Source organism: Chionomys nivalis, chromosome 9 (assembly GCF_950005125.1).
Source record: "Chionomys nivalis chromosome 9, mChiNiv1.1, whole genome shotgun sequence".
Classification (NCBI taxonomy): Eukaryota; Metazoa; Chordata; class Mammalia; order Rodentia; family Cricetidae; genus Chionomys; species Chionomys nivalis.
The window spans coordinates 5,901,192-5,926,247 of NC_080094.1; the positions used below are offsets into that span (position 1 = coordinate 5,901,192).

General features: G+C 52.5%; 1 protein-coding gene across 1 annotated transcript in view; it reads left to right on the plus strand.

Moving 5' to 3' along the window:
* Positions 1 to 1,346: 1,346 nt before the first annotated feature.
* The window catches only part of Bmp7 (bone morphogenetic protein 7), a 64,139-nt gene continuing 40,429 nt past the window's right edge, over positions 1,347 to 25,056 (plus strand). The window contains exon 1 of the mRNA XM_057781919.1: positions 1,347 to 2,281. Coding sequence (XP_057637902.1) covers positions 1,867 to 2,281 — 415 coding nt within the window. The 5' untranslated portion in view covers positions 1,347 to 1,866. The remainder of the gene's footprint in view (positions 2,282 to 25,056) is intronic.

Genomic DNA, 25,056 nt, shown 5'->3' on the forward strand with positions numbered 1-25,056 from the left:
AATCCCCCACAAGGAGTCTCCTCTATTCTAAGAGGCTTTCTCCCCAGGCTGTCGCTTCTCCCCTAGGACTCCAACAAGGAGCCCCTAACCAATGCCCAATACCCAATTCACTCTTAATCTCAGACTTCCATGGGTCCTCTCAAGCCCAGCCTCCCGAGAGCAGGGCAGCCTGCCATTCCACAGAGCCCCTGTCACTCTGGGCGAAAGCTGTTGTGCTCCTGTTTTTTCAGATGAGGAAACTAAGGTGGCAAAGAGCAGCGACCACTGAAAGCCCCAAAGGTCGAGTGTAGGGGGCATTTCCTAGTGTGAGGAAGGTGGCTGATTCTTTGGGAACAGGAAAATGCAGTTGGGAGGTCTCCTGAACAGCCCCTGGGACATGAATTTGGGTACAAAGACTAGCTGCCTACTCCTCAACGTTGCCTGGGGCTGGGAGGTGGTGTCTGACTGTGAGGGACTAAGGGGCTTGTGTCAGGACGTCACGATAAGGGGTGGGTGGAAACCCTCCTCTCCGAGGTGAGGGTGGCACTCTCTAGTTTTTTTTTTTTGCTTATACACTCAACAGAGTTGTAACCTCAGGGATCACCCCGGTTCTGGGTTCAAAATACTAGGGTAAAAAAAGCCTAGAAGCCAAATCTGAACGCTCAGGGTGCCGGACTTGGGGGATGGGATGGAGGCTGGGGGAGACCCCAGACTGTGTAAATAAAGATTCGGTGTGTGTGTGTGTGTGTGCGTTTCAGGGCGCGAAGTACAGAAAATAAAGTACTGTCCGTAGGAGGAAACAACCTTATCTCCACATTATCTCTGCCCGTCCTGGAAGGTTCCCAGAGGAAGTGGCACCTGAGGGGGGATGGGCGGGGAGAGACCGTCCCCTGAGGAGGATGGCCAGGGCGGAAGAGCTGGCAGCCCAGTGAGTGTGCAGTGGGGGTCTGCATGACGGGTGCAAATGCAGTATTCTGGAGGAAAGAGAGACGAGCCAGGTCCAAGGTTGGCCACCTCTGGGGAGCCTGCTCGGATTCCCGCGCTCCCTCCCCGGTACTTTCCACCACAGCCCGAAGGTGCCACAGGTCTCACTTTGGTCACTTCCAAGTGCGAGTCCCGGGAGGGCAGGGCCGCCTCGGATTCCTTTCTCCGCACCCCTGCAGCGTCCGACCAGGGACCGGACACATGGTGGGCACTCGGTAAATATTTGTAGAGCGCCCTGGGAGGAATGAATGAAGCCATTGGGCCAGGCTTGGGGAGGGCGGGGCTGGGCGCAGGTGGGAGGCCGCGGGAGCGGGAGGGCGGGGAGGTCGGTCCTCCCGCTCCTCCTCCCCCTTCTCCTACCCGGCCCGAGCGCGCACCACTCCGGGGCTCCCGTGGCGGCTGGAGGGGAATCCGGGGCGCGCGGGGCTGGAGAAGCGACCCGGGGCTCTTGTTCTGGTCGCGGGAACTCAGAAGAGGGTTTGTCTCCGGTGCCCGCAGGCCTGGGCGCTACGGGAGCGAGAGAGGAGGGAGCGAGGGCTCGCCCGGCGCCCATCCGCCTCCCCGGCACTCGCTCTCCGGACTCGAAGGTCTGCAAAGCTGCTGCTCCTCCCATCCCGGCCCGCCTCCTCGCTCTTTCGCTAGCTCTCCGGAGCTGCTGTGCTAACCCTGCGGTGCGTCCCGGCGAGTGCGGGCCGAGGGGCCCCGCGCCAGGGCTAAGCAGAAGACAGGGGCGTCCCGGGCAGAGCGCAGCCGGCCGGGGAGTGGCCATGTGTGGCAAGGCCGCTGCGAAGCTCGTCTGCAGCAAGTGACCTCGCGTCGTGGACCGCTGCCCTGCCCCCTCCGCTGCCACCTGGGGCGGCGCGGGCCCCGGAGCCCCGGATCGCGCGTAGTAGAGCCGGCGCGATGCACGTGCGCTCGCTGCGCGCCGCGGCGCCACACAGCTTCGTGGCTCTCTGGGCGCCTCTGTTCTTGCTGCGCTCCGCCCTAGCCGACTTCAGCCTGGACAACGAGGTGCACTCGAGCTTCATCCACCGGCGCCTCCGCAGCCAGGAGCGGCGGGAGATGCAGCGGGAGATCCTGTCCATCTTGGGCTTGCCCCATCGCCCGCGCCCGCACCTCCAGGGAAAGCATAACTCGGCGCCTATGTTCATGTTGGACCTGTACAACGCCATGGCAGTGGAGGAGAGCGGACCCGATGGCCAGGGCTTTTCCTACCCCTACAAGGCCGTCTTCAGTACCCAGGGTCCCCCTTTAGCCAGCTTGCAGGACAGCCACTTCCTCACCGACGCCGACATGGTAATGAGCTTCGTCAATCTCGGTGAGTGGCGGTTGGAGGGGTGTATCTCAGCCAGCCAGCGAGTCCACCTTCTATTTGCAAAGCATCAGTGCCCGCCAGAGACTTTCGCACCGGGTTCTTAGTGAACCCTAAACCCTGTGCGTTCCTGGTAGGGCTTGCCGGCTCAGCGGGTTTGTGGGGGATACCGGGAGGGAAGGATCGGTCCTGAGTCTCTTTGCGGTCTCCGCCACGGGTTGGGGCGGGAGGTGCTGGCGGGGCCGCGGCTTAGTTCAAAGCGCCCGGCTGGGTCATGTGAGCTGAACCGGCCACAGCGGCCCGCGCTACCTGGATTTAAAGGGCCCTTGTGGGCCCAGCTGCCTTCCCGCCCTTCCTTCGCTCCTCTCACTCCAACTTGGCTCTGGCACCGGGAGCATCCCTTTCCCTTACCTGCCTCGGCCAGCCCTACCTGTCCCCTTGCGGTGCGCCTGTCTCGGCGCGCGCTGGAGCTCCTCGGAGCTCCTCTTCCAGTCGCAAGGCCCCCTACCTTTGGGCTCTTGTCTGGAGCTGGGGAAAGAACGTTGCCATTGCGAGTTTTCTATTTTAAATATTTAATGATAGGTCCCGGGCAGGCAGAATCCATTTTCAGCGTTTATCACGTGTGGCGCGCAAACCACGGGGTTTGGCGATTGGGTAGCTGGGGACCTCGGAGCAGAGGCCGCCACCGAGTGGCTGGGGAATCCTTTTCCCTACTGGAGTCCTAGCCAACCAAGTGATGCGAGGCTGGGTTGCAGTTGGTCCGGGATAGCTCCCCCACTGCATCCGTGCGCTCACATGTGTCTAACTTGCTCAAACTAACCCCCGGCGGTGCGCTGTGGGGTTGATCATCAAATATTTGGTTTGGTGATAACACACCCCGATAGTGCTGTTTCCTGAGCCGCTTTTATTCTGCTTGTGGAAATTGCTGAGAAAACCCCAAATCAAGATACTAAACACCACGGGCGCTGTGTCAACTTGGAAATAATGAAGTTTGAAGGCCACCCCTCCCCCGCTGGGCACCTGGGGCTTGGAAGGGGACTCAAGTTAATCCTTTCAGCTCCAGATAAAGGCCCTGGAGTCCCAGGGAGGCCATTGTCTGCCTCCATTATTGGTCAAAAATATCAAATAATGAAACAAGGGTCACCGTGGGTGATAGAGATGCCAAAACAATATAAAACAAGTTCAAATTTTCCTTAGACGCTTGTTAAGAAGAGCCCCTGCTTTGGAACTATCTCCAAGACATAGGTGGGAAAAAAAAGGTAGGAGAAAGTCTGAAAACTGCAGAGAGAGTCTCCTGGAGGCAGGGCTGGGAGGTGGGTGCTGTGCTTCACTGTGTTAGTTTTTTAAAGTATGTAGATTACCAAAAACTATAGACAACCACTTAATAACATGCTTAGCAATATATGGTCAGTATGGATGTGTGAAACCTCCCGTCCCAAAGCCAGAGTTAATAGGGTCCTTTTCCCAGAGTGAGGGTAGGGACTTATGGCATCTTCGTTATCTCCTTCTGTGATCTCCAGGAAGGTCCTAACTGATGATTCAGAGTCTTGTTGGGTTCATCAAGCAGCGATCTATAATCTCTGGCTTTGGTGGCAGTTCTCTGTGCTTCAGGTCAGGCAGTGTGGCCCCAGCTGGCCTCCTCTATCCCAGAAGGCCAGGTGGCTCCAGGGCGGCTCCCTGGGCCCTGCTGGGAACTTGGCGGGGGCGGTTGCTCCCCCCACCCCCCTGGCCTTGGGTACAAGCTGGGGCATGCTGGGGAGGCCACAGCTGGGTGGCTTCCTCTGGCTGCACACACACCTTTCAGTCCATTCTTTCATGTTGAAAGGACAAAGACTGGCTTGTCTGAACCTCTTACCCAGTGGGGCTGGCTTCGGGCTTTTGTGGGACCATCCTGACTTTCTCAGGCCTGGCTTTCTGGGCCATCACTCCCAATTAGATAACAGAGTGGGTTTAACAGAACCCATGGGCCTGGGTCTTGTTTTCTTTCCCTTTCTGTCCCTAAACTACAGGTAATTAGGGGAAACCCCAGACTGCAGCTGCTGTGAGCTTCCCGTGGATGCATCTTTAATCTCTGCTGGGCCACAGCACAGGGCATGAACCTCCTGCCTCTGCTGCTGGGATTTCTCCCTGGGAGCGACTTGGGGGTGGCAGTCGGGTGGAAGAGGGGTTGTGTAGCCGCTGGAAACGTGTCCGACATTGAGTTTGCTGAGAGAGCTTAGCTGAACTGCCAGTCACTTGGATCAGAAATAGACAAAGCTTTAGAAAGCCAAGTTGACTCTTACCTTTTCCCCCTGAGTGATACAATGTCATTGGTTCCCATCAAGCCATCCCTAGTCACCATTGCAGCACTTGGTGTCGGTGCAGACTGGCTTCCCTAAGCTGCTCCCCCTGATCCCCAAACACCTCGCCGCCCCCCAGGGCCTGCCTGCTTGGGGACCCCTGCCTCAATCCTGAAGGCTTTAGCAGGTCCTTTACCCTAACGTCCGCAGCCAAACTGGTTTTTATTCTTGTAAGTTGTTCTCCCTGGAATCTGAGCAGTTTGCCAGGCCAAGTGTGATCTACACTAGAGGGGTGCTGCATGTGAGGACTTGACCCTCCCAGATGACAAAGACCAGCCCCGCATCATAAAGTAACGGGACGGGAGCGGAGGGGGGGGCGGGGGGGGTGAGACACCCAACATCCCAACTCTGGCCCCAGAGTTCAATGACAAGATCTGTAAACTGGTTTGGATTAACAAGCCCCTGACTTCTCTGGGTAGACTTCATTTTGGAATTCAAAACAGGCTACACTCACTTAAACAGTCCTCAGGCAAAGTCGATCTTGCAGAGACTTAGTCTAGTCATTAACCCCAACTATTCTTTCCTTGGGAACCCCAGCATCTTTTCTCAGAATCTTCTAGAAAGCCAACCGGCTTGGAGAGGGTGTATGTGATTCCTGTTTATCTCTGGGCCAGGTTAGGAAGGAATGAAATTTGTTTAATCTTTGAAACTAAGTTAGAAAAAGGAGAAGGTTAGAACCCTGTCATTATTGTAGCCAGCACATAAAAGTGGCTTTTGTTAACTCAGGCTGGGAGGCAGAAAGGGAGACCTAGCAGTTTGGTTTTCACTTTACCCCATCTGGCTGTCCTTTCTGTAGACAAGTGTTTGGCGTTAACATCTCTCCTTTACCCCTCGGAACAGGCCCTACCACTGGGGAGTAGTAGGGAAAGGTTCTGTTACAATTTAAACACGTCCTTTGGGGACTGCTCCACAGAGCACGGCTGCAGGCGCCTGCAGCTGTAAGCTGGCCCGCCTTAGAATTTGGAAGGGGCTCCTTCACATTCCAGCCCTTTCTGGTTAGCAAAGGAAGGTTAATAGAGATGTCACATGGTTTCCCCCTTCATCTTTCTTCCCCTCTCTCTCTCTCCCTCTCTCTCTCTCTCTCTGCAGACCAACTTCACCATAGGGGTGCACTAACAGCTGTGTTTTCAGTAACCCTTTCAAAATCACTTTTAAACCTCATTTTCCTGGGTCTATAAATCAAAGATTTCCCCCTCCCCTTTTCCCAAGGATATTATGTGACCCAGATTTGAACTGTTTTGGATCTTTTGTGTATTTCCCTTCTGCAATCAAGGCAGAGGCTGGGCCCTGGATGGCAGCTCAGATGGCTGGCTTGGGTGTTTATCCCCGGGCTGTCATTTGGGTCTGAGGTTCCCGCGGAAGGTAGGAGGTGGTGCCTAGAGGAGCTGGTGATTGTTTTCCCCGCGTGGAGAAAAGAAAGCGCTTCTGAGACCCAGCTCCAGAGAACTGGGCCGGTGGGATTTAGCCTAGGCAGTGATGGTGGCAGCCACCAAGCCTTTGCCCAGATAAACAGAGCATGAACGATCCCCTACCACTCTCTGGCGTGCCTGTGATGTGAGCACATGTCACATGCCTGCTGAACTGGGAGACAAGTGATGATTTCATCCCAGGCAGAGTCCCGTGGACATTGATCGATCGCCCTGATCGCTTTTATATCTTGCCCACCCCGCTTGCTAAGGTCATATTTGGCCCTCATCGAGCCTCACAGTGTCCTCCGGCTGCCTCCTCCACCCTTCCCGCCCTGCCCCTTGGTGTAACTGGAATGGAGAGCCCTTCCCACCCCACAGTCCAGCAGTTGTTGGGGCCCATCGACGCACAGGGGATGTGGCTGGCCGCTGCACAGCTTGCCTTCTCGGACTGGACTCTGCGGTGTCTCTGGGGTCAGGGCACAGGCAGGGATGTATAGGATCTGTCTTGCTATTGTCAGAAGGAATGCACTCAGGGATTAGCGGGAGAGCACTGTGGTGGGAGGAAGCCACAGCTGTGTACACTTATTATAAAAGATTTAAGTCCCACTGGTAAAATCAATATATTGAATTGCACAGCCCTCTGCTTTTAATTAGTTTAAATCAAACGCGCCCAGGCTGTTTTGCCTCTCCTTGCCTCCGTGGGGTGAGGAAACACCAATATTTACATAGAAACTGATAACACGTCCAGCTTCACACTCCGATGGCCTCAGTTTGATGGATCCCAGATCGACGTGGGGTTGGGAGGGATGATGTCAGTGGGATGAGGGACATTGGTGATGCCTAAGACTTGGATTCCGATATTAGAATACAGTAGGTGTGTGCTCAGAGGCAGTGTTGGTGAGTCCCCTTTTCGTACAGGCACTCGGAAAGCTGAGATTCACCAATTCGCCCTCTAGAACATTCTTGCAAAACCATTCAGGGGCTCCGCCAGCATGTGGGGTTCTTTGTACTGGGGCAGCTCAGGGCACATGCTTTATTTATTCCAGAACTCGCCTTCCTAGTCCCTGCAGCTGTTTATAGAGGCAGGAGGGCTTGCATTGCAAGCGATCGCATGCACCACCAGACTATTAGCTGTGTGCTCAGCTGGGATTGAATTCCCCAGGTTTTGCAGCAAATGGCATTTGACAAATACTATTTGACAAAAAATGTGACTTGGTATTTCTTAATGTGGAACAGATATTTCACGGTTAACGTCCCCCGGCGGAAAAAAAAATCTCTCGACCCCCAAGTGTAATGGCAGTGTAGATGAACGCCAGGACGGGCTGGGTACTTCCCCTCTCCAGGATGGGCTGTTTATGATTTGGGGGATGTCAGGAGTGCACTGAGCCTGACACGCCCCGTTGTGAAGCTCAGAGTAGCATGTGCCAGGCTGTCCTTTCAACATTTGTGTCGGAAGGCATCGCGGGGAGCGGCGCAAAGCCTCCAGTGATCCTCGAGGAGTGGATCGAATTAATGAGGCCTCTGTGAACACCAGGGTTTGGGTAACTGCTTTATTGTTTGGGAACCAGAGTGCTTATAATCTGGTTCCTGTACCAACATGTTTAACGTGTGTTAATGCATTTCCAAAGCAGAGCCTCTCAGCACAGCCCTGCTTTTCATTAATTGATGTCAGTAGCATGGTACAGTATTTCAAAGGGCCGGCCAAGCATAAACTGTGTTTCCAATTTCCTTCCTTTCCTGTGTTTGGGATGCCATTGTTAATTTGTTCCCATGCAGGAGCCGGGGCTGCCAACCGGCTTTCTATAAAGGGCTTCACAGTGAAGGCTTCCAGCCCTCGCTCATGCTCAGGGCTGCCTGGCCAAGTTTCCTGACACTTTGCAGTTAATTCTGGATGATCTACGGGGTGGGGGGTTGGGGGCTTCCCTGCCGAGGAACGGAAGTTCTTGGTGACAGCGGTGGGTGTGGCTTGGCAAAGAAGCCCGGAGGAACATCCACCGTAATTCTCTTTAGACACAGCTTAAACCCCTGCGTCTGTTTCCACCCTGGTAGAGTAAGTAGCCCTGTGACCTTGGGCGAGCTACTTTAACGTCTCTGAGTCTGTCCCCTCATGTTGTAAAGGCCGGATAGCAGACCTCTCCACCACAGAGTCTCAAGAAAACACCAGTCTCACCAACCCAGAAACAGTCGGTGTATAATCAATGTACTTCTTGTTGTTGGGCTGGGTAGAACTGTATTTTTAAAAAATATTTTTATTTATTTTTACATAACAATCTCAGTCGTCCCCCCCAAACCTTCCCACCTCATCCCCCATCCACTCCTCAGAGAGGGTAAGGCCTCCCCTGGGAAGTCAGCTAAGACTGTCCCATCACCTCGTTGAAGCAGGACCAAGGCCCTCCTGTCCTTCCAGGCCTAGGCTGAATGAGGTGTCTCTCCATAGAGAATGGGCTCTACAAAGTCAATTCATGCTTTAGGGTTAGAGCCTGGTCTTCCTACACTTATTTATAGGGGAGGAGGTGCCTGTGTGACACATGGAGGTTAGAAGACAACCTGTGGAAGCCAGTTCTCCCCTTCCACCATGGTGGTTTTAGAGACTGAACTCAGGTAGTCATGCTTAGCAGCAAGTGCCTTTGCCTGCTGAGCCGCCATCTTGCCCATCTTTACATTTCAGCGTTTTTTTTTTTTTAAAGATTATTTTATTCTCTCTATCGTGTGTGTGTATACTCGTACTCACAAATGCCCACTGAAGCCAGAAGAGGGTGTGTGATCCCTTGGAGTTGGAGTTATTGGCCTTTGTGAGTCTGTGTGCACGCTGGAGTCACAGTTCTGAGCTTCGTGACTGAGCATCCTTCAGCACCGAGTCCCCTCTCCCGCCACAATTTCAGTTTCTAAGTAGTTAACTATAGATAATGAGATCAGCAGGCAATGCAGCTTGCTTGGTAGAGCTCTTGTCTGATGTGCAGGGGGCTCTGGGGGTGATTCCCAGCACCAAACTAGGCATTGTAATGCCAACACTTGGAAGGGAGAGGGAGGAAGATTGTCTTGCTAAGGCTAGCTTTGGCTATGGAACACATTCAAGGCCAGCCTGGGCTACACAAAAACATGACTTTCAAAAAAAAAAAAAAAAGAAAGAAAGAAAGAAAAGAAAAAAAGGTTAAAAAGATACTGAGCTCAAGAATTTGAAGTGTAAGAAAACGATATCCCGAGTTAAGTTTCTCCTCTTTTTCTGAGACTCAGGGACTCTCTCCAAACTGTGTCACTAATTCCATCCATCGTGCTTGGATGAATAAGGCCTCTGGACCACTCTGGTGGCACAAAGATGCTATCCGACATAGATGGGAACTGAACACCAAACTGACTGACTGATGGTGAACAGAGAAAATCCCGACTCTTTCTCTGGATTTTAGCATCTTTGGTTATTTAAAAACATCACAACCCGGGAGACCAAAATCGAGTTAGGGTTCTGTATAGAAGCTTCAAATGAAAACTTATTCCAACAAGAAAAAGTTTAATTAAAAAAAAATCTCATTACTGAAGTATTTGTGCCCACCCCCCTTTCTGGAAGCTTTCACTTCGGGGGAGTTGACAAGCCCAGAGCATTCATTAATGGAGCCTGCGGCTTCCACTTGTGATTGGAGCAGGTGCAAGGTGCCCCCTGACTCCTCCAGCTGGGGCTGAGCAGACGACGTCAATAAAGCCTTGTGTGAATTCCATGGAGGCCAGAGAAAGAGCGAGATCACGGCCAAGGCCCGAGGCAGATGTGCACCCTCCTTCCAGGGCCCCACAAACTTCCTTCAGCTCTCCATGCCTTTTGGGAAGTCCAGCACAGTGCGCAAATGTCTCTGCATTGCTGAAGCCATGTCTCCCCGAAGCATTTAGGCTTCCATCTCTGTAGTCATGCTTGATTAAATTTGTCTGTGAGTACACACGTGTACTGTTTTCAGAACCGAGGGCTTGGTGTTTTAAGCCCTGGTCTTGGGTTTGTACATTCTTATCGACTCAACCTCATTGGCACTTTTCTGTGGCACTAAACATTGCACTCTGAATCTGATGGACTAGGTGCTCACCTGCCGGGTTAATGTCATACAGATGCGCACAAAAACACTCATGGATGTATGCAGATGCAGAGACATGTATGCATGCATACACATGCATGTTCACACACGTGCATATCCACATGTGTACATGTATGTGTGTATCCACACACGTGTGCATGTACATACACACAACCTTTGGCTTTTGATGAGGGACTCCTTGATTATTTTCTCAGCTCTCCTTGCTGCTGGCTCAGGCGCTGGCTGCCTTGCACAATTCCCAGGGTGCTCCAGGTGTTCACATGTTGGCTGTCTGTATCTGTGTACATGGCCAGCAGGGTGATGACATTCCAGGCAGAGTCCTGTAAATATGTCTGATCTTGTGGTCCCTCCCCGAGACGTTTTGAACTCACAGCCTACCTAGAAACAAACTGCAGAATGAGTAACATGTTGGGAGATGTTTTTGCTTTCTAAGGCATAGATGAGAATAGCTGTGTAAGCAGGGGCCCTAGAGAGGAAAAACAAAACGAGAATCTTTGTGTTCGTTTATCGGCAGGAATTGAATGTGACCTGTTCCCCAGCAGCTCATGTGTTTGAACACCTGGTCCCCATCTGGCGGTGGTGTTTTAGGAGGTTGTAGGAACTGTTTAGTGACGGACTTAGGGCTCACGGGGGAGAGTCTGATGATGAGGATGCTGTGAAGTTTTCCCAGAAGGTACCGGCTGTCCCTTGTCCCCAAGTCTTGGCCTGCATGGAGAACGTCCTCTTCTCAGGCCTTAGAGATGGCATCTCCCTCCCCACAGGACCTGTGTGGCTGAACCCAGACACTGAGTTCCCGGTCTTATCTAACCTTCTCTGAAATGGGACAGGATGAAAGTTCAGAGCTGGTAGCTCTCTATGTAGCCATTCAGTTAGTCTTCTCCTGCCTCAGACCTTCCCTTTTTTAGCTCCGATTTCTGCAAGGTAAGTGCCACGGGGCTTACCTGATGAGTGTGGGCCATGCTTGTCACTGAACACAAGCCTCTCTGGTCTGGGAGGGGCCTAGAGGAAGAGGACAGACTGCCTGGGAACAGACAGCAGGCCGTGACCTTGTGGTCCCTTCTTATGGGTAAGAGAACCAGAAGCGGGCATGCCCCTCTCCCTCTTCATCCTGACTGTAGTAAAACTCTCTGTCGTGGCCAGAAAAGAATTGTCAGGACAAAGAGCCTGCGCACTCATAGATGGGGTCCTACATGCTTTCTGCTTCCCCAGCCCATCCAGGAAACCCCAGGCAGCTACATGCGTGTTTTAGCGGTCAGACCTGGTGATGCTGGTGGAGAAGTCTGTGGAAGTGGTCTCACCATGTGAGTTGAGTTCTTTTCTTGTGTCTGTGTGTCTCCCTCTGTGTGTCTGTGTGTGTGCATGTGCCAGTGGCTAGGTGTATGTGCATGTGGTATACACATTGTGGGGAACACCCCGCAGGCTCTGGGGACGAAAGCAGCTGTGCAGTTCAAATTCACAGACCTCCGTCTGTGTGCAGGGTGACTTAGAACACAGCAAGAGAGGAAGTGAGGGGCAGAGGGTGTTTAGAGTGTGGCTTAGCGCACAGCCCAGGCTCACTGGGCACCGATGGTCACTGCAGATTGTGGGCTTGTGTTCTGTAGTGAGGGCACGAGCATGGGAAAAGACTCAGGACCTGCAGGGTGACAGCTGCTGGGGGAAGTCAAGGCAAGGGGTAAGGACCAGGAGCATGCACCGCAGCTGAGGGCCTTCCTTGTGTGCGCATGCTCGTGTGGTGTATGCGTTTCCACCCGTGGTCCCCCACCTTCTTAACGCTGCAGCCCTTTGATATAGTTCCTCGTGTTGTGGTGGCCTCCAACCAGAAAATTATTGTCATTTATGTTTCATAACTGTAATTTTGCTACTGTTATGAATTGTAATGCAAATACCTGTGTTTTCTGATGGTCTTGGGCAACCCCTGTGGAAGGGTCATTCAAAGACCCACGGGTTGAGAACTGCTGATTTTTACATGCTTAAGTATGCACCTGGGTCAGGGTGAGTATACACATGTCGGGCGTGTCTGCATGTGTCTGCACTTGTGTGTGGAGGCCAGAGGTCAGCATGAGGTGTTGTTCCTGTCTTTCTTTCTCAGCTACTCTCTCCTTTGTTTCTGGTTTTGAGATAGGGTCCCTCACTGACCCTAGACCTCAGCATTGGAAGGCTGACAGGCCAGTGAGCTCTAGGGGTCTACTTGTCCCTCCCTTCCTGTTGCTGGGGTAACAGATGTGTATGTGCCTCCCGCAGCTTTTTACATGGGTGTGGAGGATCCAAGGTTGCGTGGCAGCCTCTCGCTGTCTCCTCAGCCCCCAAGGTTTCATTCTTGTAACAGTAAGAAGCCAAAGGGAAGCACAGCATGAAGTCCCGGGGTCAGATCTTGGACAGGACAGGACCAGACAGCAGTGAGCAAACAGTCATGTTTCCAGCACTCAGGCTCTGCAGCATGCCAGCATGAGTCTCAGCGCCGACAGTGCCTGTCTGGTCGATGCTCACATGGTAAGGGACTGGGTAAAGTGCACAGGTATGGCCGTGTGTTTTTGGTCGACGCTCATATGGGGGGTGCTGGGTAAAGCACTCAGGTAGGGCCTCTACCCACCAGCCTTAAGATTCCTTTACAAATCTTGTTACTCCAAAAATAATTTATCTTATTTTAATTTTTTTTAAAGGAAGCAACCAGAATGTCAGATCTCATGGGTACATGGATAGATGCCTAGCATGTTTGTCTCTAAGGTCTGCTATGCGGTTAAGCTTTTCCCAAGTTCAGGCTCACTAGACCGACTCCTACTGGAGATACCTGCTGGGCACAGTCTGCATTGGGTCTCAAGGCTCTCTCTGTGGCAAGGCGCCCCTCCCTGCTGTCCAGAGTAGTGCTGTGGATTCACGCCTCATGGGTCAATAATCAATCAATCTTCAGACCCATTAGCACAAAGGGGACCAACGGAGAGCAACTGGAGACTCAGTGGGGCAGTGCCTGGAGACATTTAAAGCTCCCTTGCTTGTTCTGAAAGGGCTTAGAACGGAGCAGACATTTGTTCACGGGATTGTCTGGGGTCTTTCCATTTCTCCTCGGTCTTGAACTTTGTAAAACACACCCCCTCCCCTTTCCCTTCTCAAGTTCCATTTTCTGACTGACTTGACCTTACCATTTGTTGAGAGACAAGCCCTTAAAAATGGCAGTGGGGCCAGGAATCTTCCAGGGCCAGTAAATGTTTATGGGATGGAGGCATTGGTTGGTTCTTCCCTGCAGGAGGAAACAATAAATGAAGTGACTTGCCTCTCCACCACGGGTACAACCGTGGGTTGTCTTGGTGGGGGTTGGGTAGGTGGAGAGGAGGGTGTGGAAGGGGGATCCAGGAATATTGGGACCAGTGAATGCCTTGGGAACATGGAGGTAGCCTTTGGAGGGAGTATAGGGCTGCTGTGGATGCAGTCTGCACGGTCACCCTGGTCTGTGTACCGTGGAATCTTCAGCCATCTCCTAGGCCTCCGCACACTAGCTACTAGGACTGTGTATGTCCACAGTCCTGACACCCTAATGCAAAAGCCCAGACCTGGTTAAGCATCTTCTGGTTGAGGGGAAGTCCCTCCCTACAGTTGGAAACCACTGGCTCAGGGTGACTTTTCAGAAGCTTAAGAAGTTAACTGCAAGTTTGAAGCAACCAGGCTGAGTGGGGTTACCACATTCTTGGGGGTGACTCACTTGCTGGCTGTAAGGGAGGAGTATTGCAGTGAGGATGGGACCACTCCTGGACCCTGCCACCTTCCTGAGAGATGCCTCAGCGACTCAGGTGGAGGAAGACACTCCACTGACCAGCTATTCTCTATTAGGAGCCCAAAGTGATGGCTTTGTTCCCACTCCCTACAGGCTAAAGGTGCTTAAATGTGCACCCAGACCTACTGGTCACCTAGACCCATTCTGGGTCCATTCACGAGCTCACTTTTAGCCCCGCCAGGAGGAGGCTGGGTGTCCTAGCCTGGTGATCTTTTCAGATGAACAAAATGGGCAAGCCAGCTTCCTGCAGGCTTCAAAACCCTTCAAATCAGAGACGCCACCTTAGGCCTTGGCTGGAGTTGGACCATAGTCTGAGGCTTGGTCTAGCCACTCACCTATTTCTGTGCAACCCGTGATCTCAAAACGCTTTGCTCACCTAGAACACGAGTTAGATTGTCAGACACGACAATCAACCCACAGTCCAAGTGTCAAGGATGCTAAGTAAATGTTTTGCTGGCACACAGGCTGGGTGTGTTCTCCGTGGCCATCTCCGGTTCACAGTGGCCTTCTAGGGTGTTTTCGTCAGATGTTGTGGTAGTCAAAGCCTGAGTGTCTCCTGCCTGGTGTGCCATGGGCCTCTGCAGACTCCTGTGTCTCAGTTGCTAACCCCTCCCGTGAACAGATACCATCTGGTTGCATTGGCTTTCTTCAGGGACCTCCTCCCCCTTCTCAGAGCACCTCCTTCCTGGTTTGGTGGGACCTATGTCTCCTCTGTTGTGAGCGCCCAACCCGCCCCCCCAGGGCAGTACTCCACCCCACCAGGAAGTCAGGTCTCTGTGTCCCATCCCTACAGACTTTTTGAAGTTTTTATAAGCAGCCCAATTCTGAGGTCCATTCCTACCCCTGGGTAGATCTAAGACCTTTTCTTTTTCTATGCTCAGGGATTTGGTCCCATCTCTAGAGTTGATTTTGCTGCCTGTACCCTGGGGGCCAGGTTAATAGGAGAAGAGAGGAGATTGGTGCATCCATACTGAGGCCAGGGACCTCAGCTGTGGGCCTCAGTGTGGCCTGAGGACAGGCATGCATGCAGCCAGGGTCCAGAGCATGGTGCCTCAGCCCTACATGTAGGACACAGGATGGAGGTGGCATGCCTGAGCAGAGAGACACTGGCTCAGTCAGAAGCTTGCCTATGTTGACAGGGCACAAAGCAAAACAGGAAGTTGGCATTATCACATCGAGCTGATCCTGTCACACTAGAAAGTTATATCTGGACTGATTAGGATCTGTCATTGGTCGGGGCTTTTAAAGAAACAGAACTGGGGACAAGATGGAGGAGTGCCCTGAATAGAGACTGGTAACCTCCCCTGAGGTTCCCTGGAAGATGTCACCTTCCTTGACTCTCCAGTCACCCTAGGTCACAAGGACACATCTTGCTGCAAGCGAGGGTAGAAAGGTGTGCTCTCGCCTCTAGCCGGCTGTGCTCATGGAAGACAGGGGGAAGGTTAGATCTGGCTGTCGGGAGCCATGTTGAATGAATTAGAACGTTCTCTTGCTCTTTGTTCTTTCCTATGTTGCATACTTGTAGTTAGGAAGGTATGCACATGCGATTGGCTCCGCTGTATGCGTGGGAAGCAGAGGCTGAGCCACTTCCAAAGCTTGAGAACACAGCAGTGTGCCACTGTGGATGTATGCAGAAGGCTGCCTGCATTTAATGGTTGCTTTGTGTTTATTGGTACCGGGGACAGAACCCAGGGCCTTGAACCTGCTGGCCAGTGCTTCTTCATCTCTGAGCTGTGCCCACAGCTCATGGCTACTAACTGAACCAGGCTCTCAGCAGTCTACAGACTGTTTGAGGTTTCTTCTTAACCCCCACCCAAAGGTCTGGCCTTGAAGACCCCACTGAAGTTCAGCATTTGCTGCTAATACGACCAGCAGAATCCTCCCAGGGTCCTTCCACAAGAGCAAATGTTCTTGACAATGACCCAACAGGTCAGGAGTCCTATCCTCCAGGTAGAAGTAGAGCTGGACAGGCCTCCGTCTGGGTCCTTCTCAGGGACGGGTGACAGCTGTCTCCCTGGTCAGAGTGTACACAAGGACAAGATGCCATGAGTGCCATTAGAGTCTGGTCACATTTGATCCTTGGAGGTGGCTCCAGGCCATGTGGACCTGAACCTTAGCAGACCCTTCATCCGTGAGTGGGGTCTAGCCTTGACCCTACTGCTGCTTGTTCCCCTGGAGGATGCTGGACAAGGCCTGGGTGTTTCTTCTGATGGATGGAGGTGGGAGGAGTAGGAGATATTCGTCGGGTGCTTTCTGGCCAGCGTGTGTCTGCACGTTTGTCAGAATTCTCTGAGCATGGGCATCATGGCTCAATAATGAGTAGCTTGTGTGTTGGGAGGAATCAGTGTAAAGAAAGGGCTCACTAGGCCAGCACCTACTGAGTCCTGGAGAGGATGCAGGATCTGTGCAACAGAGGCTCACAGCACTGCTATAGACAGAGCATAAGCCCTCCCCGCCTAGTCTGCTACCTGGCCTACTGGAGCAAACATGGCTGCTCACAACTCTTGATTATAGCATAGGCCTCCACCCCACCCCACCCCACCCCCTTTGCTTGCTCAGCTTCCCTTGCAGCTTGAACCAGCCTTGGGCTGTTATTCTAATTAGCAGACACAACAGGAAGCCTGCTGGTTGGACAGCAGGCTAGGGGGTGGTTCAGAAAAATGTTTTGCTTTCCACTGGGTGACTGCTGCTTAGCAAACAAAACTTCACATTCTTCCTTTCCTTGCCTTGAGTGTGGTTCTGTGGAGACGACGCTTGGTGTGGTGGCAGCTCTTTTGTGACCACGAGACCCGAGGATTGAAAGCCATTGTGCAAACAGTGGCAAAGTGCAAAAGACAAAAGTGGCTCGGGTTATTGATTGATGTGGCTGAACTTCCAAATTTAACCAAAACGTTTGGAGAGAGACTTGAAGCTTGATCACATGCTCTGCCATGACTCAGTTGCTTTAGAAGGGTAGCTCTTACCACATCGATGGGTGGCAGGAAGTCAGGCTCTGGTCCCCTGTGGCTGCGCTGCAGATACTGGGGTATTGGGCCTGCTCTTTGGTTGCCGCTGGGTCAGTCATCATAATAAGAATCAAATTTCCTTGTGCCCCATATCCTCTTGGTTCATAGTATCTTATGCTTGTAACATATACCCAGGGACACTTGGAGCAATGGATGAAATGTAGGGGTGCCCTTTTCTGCTCTGGAGCCCCTAGTTCTCACACCCAGTGGTCATCACGATTTGCCAGTCAATCTGTTCTTACGTGGCAAATTGCAGGAACCCTGCATGGGAAGGACCCTGCTTGGAGCAGTACGAGCCTTTCAGTGATTTGGCATGCGTGTGTGCAGGAGGACGAGTTCCTCAACCCCAGGGTGGGTCCACAGCATCTCTCCATGAAGCCCGGGCTGGCCTGGACTCAACAGAGATCTCTCTGCCTCTGCCTGGAGTGCTGGGATGAAAGGCGTGTGTGCCCCACCATGCCAGACTCCACCAGCAGTTTTTAAAGGGCTCTGGTAGTTCAGACCAGGAGTTTGAGCGCGATTTGTTCAAAATGTTAGCTTGAGACAGTGAGGGACTTGAAGAGTTCCAGTTCCCACCAAACTGTTTCCAGTCATCTCCCGCACCAGCCTTTTTCCAAGAGTGAAGTCGGGCACTCAGTTGTCCATGATTGGTCTGGAGCCTGAGGTCAGTCAGCTCTACGGAAGACTCTTATTTTGAAGGGGAGATGGAGCCTGTTCTTCTCTGAGACACCTGCATCTCTGGGGCTAATGAGTTTAGGCTGATAGAACCCAGACCCCAGGAAGGATTATAAATTCTCATGTGATTTGATTTGCTGCTGGATACCTGAAAGCAGCTGTGCCTGCCCAGCTGACCCTGCAGCCCCAGCTGCCTGGGGGCGGACTGGGTCTCCCCTGGCCCAATGGGGAAGGAGGAGGCAACAGATTTACTCCCACCTGGCTGCTGGGCCATGGCCCCTGCTGGGCTGGCTGTTTAACAGGGACCTGGTTCTGCCACCTTGTATGCTGGCCTCTGTTGTCTTTACTTTTCACTACAGCCTCTGTGTGGCTTTGTGTCCCAGGGGAAGCTGAGCCTTTTAGAGACGGACGAATGTGTCCTGAGCCCGTCAGTGGTTGGCAGAGGCTGTGTCCTGTTGGGTATTTGGGTCCCTGGGATCACACTCAGATTTCTTCCTGAGTGGACTGAGGTCAGGAGAGGAGTTTTCCTGGGCACCGTGGGACGCTACCCAAGCCCTCTGTCCCCTTCCCAGAGAAGCTGCTGGGCGCCTGGCAGAGGAGCGGTAGGTGGGGCAGAGGAGTGGTAGGCACCCCATGCTTCCGTCACAGGCCCTTCTGTGGAATTCTGCTGCCCATTGGCCGTCTCACCTTCAACCACCCTTCTGTGAAGATAGCCATCGTGTTACCCCACACGGCCCTTCTTCCCACTTCACATCAACCCTACGATGCCTCGGAGCAGGTGGTGGCACCCGTGCGGCAGAGTCGTGCGGATCCACAGGGCTTTCTACCATGCTGCACGCGTTCGTCGGGCCAGGAGTCCACAGGCCACAAGTGGCTGCTTATGTTGAAATGAACTATAACAACAAAAGCAAAACACCCAGCCACAGTGGCCACATCTCAAGGGCCCAGTGGCCACATGTGGTCCATGGCTACTGCCGTGGGCAGTGCCCGTGGACAGAGGCCTTTCCTGAGCCATGTGTAAGATCAAAGTTGGTGGGATGCTGGCAAGTTTGGATGACATGACCTAATGGAAGAGAAAGGGGACTTCAGAGTGATGAAAGGCATTGGGGTCCCACCCAGCTGGCTGACAGCCCAGATGGGGACCAAGTCCAGCACCTTTGACCTCTTGAGGTTTGGTTAGCTCAGAGCCTCTCAACACTTCAGGATAACATCTGGGAGGCATTGTGGAATGAGCCTGCAATCCTAGCTCTTGAGAAGTGGAGACAGGAGGGTCAGGAGTTCAAGGTTATCCTTAGCTACACAGCAAGTTCCAAGCAAACAAGAAACCATGTCTCAAAGTCAGTAAAGGGCTTAGGGGTGTAGCTCAGTGGTAGAGGGCTTGTCTGGGGTGTATAAGGCCCGGGTTTAATCCATGTCTTTGCAACAGATTAATAAACAAAGAAGAAAGAAAAGGAAAAAAAAATGAGATGGACCTTAGCATTTTGTTAGGCTCTCCTTGAACCTGTAGGGGCAAGTGACCTCTTACCAGAGCTTTCCCAGTAGCCAGGATCCCAGGCACAAGCCACCATTAATCTCCTCGTGTCTTTCTGCATTTCAAGGCTATGCAGTGCATTGTGGGGTGTGGCAACATTATGACCCCAACCAACCGGACTCTAGTAACTGCACCCATCTGTATGACACCCACAGATGTGTCACGTGCTGCTTAGAGTGGCTGGGTGCAGAGGGGGATCAGATAGCCCTGGATATCCGAATCCTCGCCCTGGGGATGTGAATGACAGGTCAAAGCTGACTATTGGCTTGTGGAGGGCAGAAGGCCCTAGACTCATGGACCATCTCTGCTCTCAGGTCTTTTTAGGCAAATAACCAGCTCGGCCCTGGAGAGATAATTAGACCCATCTTTCCCTCTTCTCCACCCCAGCCCTCAGCTTCACCCAGTTTACAATGATGACATTGTTCGAGCTGTGCACACATGTGGATGCTGAAGTGTTTAATCTTGCAGCAAAGACCTCATTCCTCAGCCTTGTCTCCATCCCAGCATCTCCGTAGCGGAGAAAGACACCCCCACCCCTCCCAACGCCAAAGAAGCCCTGTGCTCAGAGGGAGGGAGGCTGAGCCTCCTAAGACCCCATTAGAGAGCTGGTGTGGTGACTCTGGAGGCCTGTCACTACACATACTCGGTGAAGTTCCAGAGCTAAGTGGCAGCGAGATGGACGTGAATCTGTGGGGAATGCCAAGGGCTCTGTGTACACCTGGCTCGGGTGCCTCCCCAGAACAGGGTTGGCAGTGGTTCAGAGTGATGGGGGCTTGGTCCTGACCTGTGGGAGTCCAGGTCTCTGTGGCTGTAGGTAGCCAGTGACTTTATACTGTCTCCTCAGTTGTGAGACAAACCTCCCTTGGAGTAGGGATCTCATAAGGATCAAGGATGTAACATGTAGGATAGGGATGGGGCATCTAGGCCGGTGAGTGTGTGTGTGTGTGTGTGTGTGTGTGTGTGTGTGTGTGTGTGTGTGGTGTATGGGGTGTAGGTGGGTGGTGTGTGATGTGCATGTGGTAGTGTGTGTTGTGTGTGATATAGGTTTGTATTGTGTGTGTGCTGTTTGTGTTATGTGTGGGGTATATGGGGTGCAAGGGTGTGTGATGTGGGTGTGGTGTGTGTGTGTGTGTATGTGGTGAGGGGTGTATTGAGATGGGAGGTCAACCTGAGGTATCATTTCTCAGAAGCTGTCCATTGTCTTTTTCTGTCCTGCTAGCTCCCAAATAATGACACAGAGACTTCTTATTAATTATGAAAGCTCGGCCGATAGCTTAGACTTCTAACTAGTTCTTATAACTTAAATTAACCCATATCTTCTCATCTATGTTCTTTTACATGGCTTGCTTACCTTTACCTTGTAAATCTCATGCTGTTTGCTCTGTGACACTGGCGTCTCTCTCATGCCTCTGCCTTCTTCTTCCCAGCATCCTCTCTGCCCCCCAAATCCTGCCTAGCTATTGGCTGCTTAGCTTATTAAACCGGTCAGAGCGACACATCTCCTCAGTGTACAAAAAGATTATTCTACTGCAGTCCATCTTATTTTTTAAGACAAAGTCTCTCACTGTGACCTGAAGCTCAGCAATTAAGCATGGCTGGCCTGCCAGTGAGCCCTACAGACCACCTGTCTGCAACCGCCCTCCATTGCTGGGGTTTCAGGTGGTGCCACAATGCCTGGCTTTTTCACATGGGTCCTGGGGACTGAACTCATACCACCGTGCTTTTCCGGCAAGTACGTCACCATCTTTCCCAACTGAGAGGGCTCTTAAGACAGTGGCTGTCCACCTCGCAGCCATCTCTGGTGACACATGGAGACACCGGGGCACGGTGTACTGCTGGTAAAATGGGCAGCTGCTGTGGCTGACGGTGGTGTAGCTGCAGTAGAGCAGACAGAATTACCATTCCTCTTTTTGGTCTCTGACCAAAAGAATTCAAAGAAATATCTCCAGGGACTGCCTATACATCTATACTGACAGTGGCATTTGTCACATCAGCGAGAGTGGAAGCAATCCAAATTCCACAGGAGGATGAAGAGATAACAGGGTGTCATCTATCCATACAGTGGAATATTATTCATCCTTGAAAAGGGACATCCTGATGCCTGTTATAACCTTGATGAATCTCGCAAACATTGCTGAGTGAAATGGCCCAGTTGCAGGACAGATTCTGATAGGCGGTCCACGGAGGAGCACAGTTCGCAATGACAAAACTTACCCGGTGGTCTCTAATGCTGGGGAGTGGCTACTAAAGTGAGCGTTTACTGGGGACAGAGTTTCACCTTTTCCAGATGAACATTCTAGAGACAGCAGAATGTAAATGTGTCTTCAACGACTGACTGACGTGAGCGCAGGTGGCAAGGTGAGGAGGTATTTTGTCACCCACCTTTCCCCAAGTGAACGTTAAAGTTCAGCAGCTATTGAGGACAAAGGGTTGGCTCAGCAGTTAAGAGCCCTTGCTGCTCTGCCAGAGAATCCAGGGTTTGGTTCCCAGCACCCACATTAGTTGGTTCACACAACACCTGTCGCTCCAGTTCCAGGGGATTCAACACCTTGGTCTTGCATAGGCACACACACATGTGGCATGCATTCACACACATACACACACCTAAAAATAATAATAAGTCTTAAAGATTATCAAGTATAGGGACTTTGATGTTGCCTGGCTTAGAGGCCACATTGGTGAAGATAGGAAGGCCCTATGGGCTCCACCCACTTCTTTCTGGTACCGCCCAGCTGGATCTTGGATCCAAGCCTGGACCTCCGTGTGCGTGTGCGCTGTGCTGACTGATGTGGTGATTTGGAAAACTGTTGCTGCGAAAACCTGTCTCCTCCCTCCCCCAGCAATGAGGATGTCCTGGCCTCTCTGGAATGGCACTGCCCTGTCAGCGGGGACACGCTTTCCTTTAGAGTCCCAGGGTTTCAGGATCACTCAGTTTACCATGTATCTCCAGTGTTTTTTCAAGCCCTTTAATCTTGCCCTTCCTAGACACCGCCCCCACCGCGCGCTTTGTTTGCAGTTTAAGATGTGAGCTCTCAGCTTCCAGCTCCAGCCACCACGCCTGCCTGCTGCCATCCTTCCTCACCCACCTCCACCATCACTCAAGTGATGGACTCTAATCCTCAGGGACCATAAGCTCAACAAACCCTTCCTTCTGGTGTTACCATAGATCTGAGGGCTTCATGGCAGCAGCAGAAAAATAACTACTACAGTGTCCCTTTTGTTTATTGATTTGTGTTGCTTCATGAGTCTCTCTTTCTTTGCTAAGTCACCCTGTCCTGTTGTGATGTAAACACCCGGAGGGACATCCTGTTGTCTCCACTGATGGCTGTTCTCCTGCCTCATTGTTTAGAGGCCCCATGACAGTGGCAGACACCCTTTGTGTGCTGAAGGGCCACCCTCTATGGCTGCTAGGACCATTACTGTTACTCTCTGAGGACACAGGGACATAAGGAGGACAGATCACATGACCCAGGCCGCAGAGCTAGTGACAGAGCAAAGACCAAGACCCCAGGCCTCAAAAAATAGAGGGCAAAAGCGTAGGGCTCAGAATTCCACAGTCACCCATTTTGTGCTGTGGGTAAGCTAATTGGTCTCCCTGAACCCCAGTTTTCTCACCTCCAACTTCACAACCTCACAGGTCCCCCCTAGACAATGACCAAAGCTATGCATCGTGGGGGCATTTCTGAGCACTAACAAGACATGCACCTTCTGCATCTCTGGCTTCTTCAACCATCTTTGGCTGTGAGAGAGGTCCCATTCTGCTGTCTTCTTTTCTGGCTGATGGGGGTGGGGCTCAGGACTAAAGAGTTTTGGGGACTGACTTCACTTCTCTCCTTGCTGAGCCTGGAAGCATTAACGGTCCAGGAGAATATGGCCCACTCCCGGAGGGGAGAGGAAGAGAAGGGGAGGGAAGGGCTGTTCCTGGTCTCTTCTGTGGGAAAAGCAGGAAAGAAGGTTGGAAGTCATGGTGAGGGCCATCTCTCTGCAGCAGCAGGGATGGAGCCACAGGCAGGGATGGGACCAGGAACACTCTCCTGACCTTCGGGGCACTGATGGAACCTAAGCAGAAGCTCCCATGATAGCCCGCCCCATCCCATCTGTAGGCAAAGTCACCCAAACTCAACCGTGCAGCTGTAGAGGGCCCATGAGCCTTAGGATGAAAAGGGAAGAGGTGTATCCCAGTGACTGGGGGTTCTGCTGGAGCAGAAAGGGAGCAGGGTTGTTTGGCCAAGGTGACAAAGAGTCAGGAGACAGCTGGACTTGACTAGGGTGATTTATGAACGACTTGGGGACTGACTAGTCATTGGTCTGTGAGACCTACAACTGGGGGTATCAAAGAGAGGATCTGTGTGCATGAGCAGGAGGCTGGGGCAGACAGTCAGGTATGAGAGAAAGCCACATATGTGTCAGGGTTGTTTATCTGTAGACTTGTCTCCATGTTGGAGCCATTAGCATGTAGGCGGTCATCTGTAGGTGGGCTCATTTGCATGCAGGGAGCCATCTGCCTGTGGGCTGTAACCATGTTCTGGGTAAATGAGCTCTCCCTGGAGGCGGCAGAGTGTGAGGAGACCAAGCCTGAGGGAGGGAATGCCCGCAAGGCGGACAGAAGTGAGGACCGAGAGGATGGTTGGGGAGTCAGAAGGCCCCTAACAGTTCCTGGTGAAGGAGAAAAGAAAGGGTAGCATTCAAATGCTGGGGTCACATGCTGAATGCTACCTCCTGGAGGCCAGCAAGACTGTGGACGACCATTTATGTCCCAGCTGGTTACTGTGTGGTCTTTAGCGACTTTGCTGGGGTGGAGATGCTGTTGGGGTGTTCCCTGGAAGCTCCTCCCTGGGGTGAGCAGATGGGGTGGTGTGGGCATAGGTACTGGCTGCTCACCGTGGCACAGGATGCTCTGGGACTTGTGGCTCCCTCCTGAGCCTCAGGCCCCCTGTGGCTTCGTCTTTCCCTGTCCCCTTCATAGGACTGCCCTCCTGTAGTTCGTTCCGTGTGCACCTTGACGACTCTCCCTGGCAGCGCACTTGGGAAGGAGTATTTATTGTCTTAGTTAGCGTTTCAGCTGCTCTGAAGAGACACCGTGACCACGGCAGCTTTTATAAAGGAAAATGTTTAATTGGGTGTTAGAGGTTTAATTCATTATCATCATGGTGGGACATGACAGCATGCATGTGTGGTTCATGCACACACTACATACATGTAATGGTACAATGTGACATCTGTTAAACAGGCGGAGAGCTCACCCCACCAAACTGTCCTCACTGTTGCTGTAGGCATATGTGGTGGTGACGGTCCTGGGTTGGGTAGATCCTGGTTTAAATCCTGGCAGTGTGACTCCAGGCAGGGTGTTCGACACCCTTGGGTCTCAGGTGTGCGCTTGGCCACTGCTGCATTATGCTGCCTTCCTCGGGTAGCTCGGGCACGCTGCTGCTTAATTTTACCTGTCCATGAACACCACCTAGAATCACCTGGGACATTGAGAAATGGTCTACATCAGGATGGCCTGTGAGCATGTCTGTGGAGGACTATCTTGATTGCTAATTATTGTGGAAAGACCAAGCCCTCTATGGGTGTTGGCGTCCCGTAGGCAGTCAGGCTCCGGCTGTGTAAGAACGAGGAAAGCTGGCAAGCTCGCGGGCAGCATGGGTACATTCATTCTCTTTGTTCTTGCCTGTGACTGAGCTCTTGCCTCTGCCTCCTCTGCTGTGACGGACTGTAACCAGGACCCGTGAGCCAAACAGACCCTTCCTCCCGTTAAGGTGCTTTGTGGCAGGATGTGTTATCACAGTAACAGACATGAAATGAGGACAGGTTCGACCCGAGGCTTTCTGCCTTGCCTCCTTGTCCTGGGGCCACCTCCCCAGGCTCTCTCGCTATCCAGGAGACTGCCTGGATCTCAGCAGCTGCTTTTCTTCCCTCTTAGGGATTGGTGGCATCTCTGATGCCTCTTTGTCATGCTGGCTCGCCTTTCCCATGTGCTGGC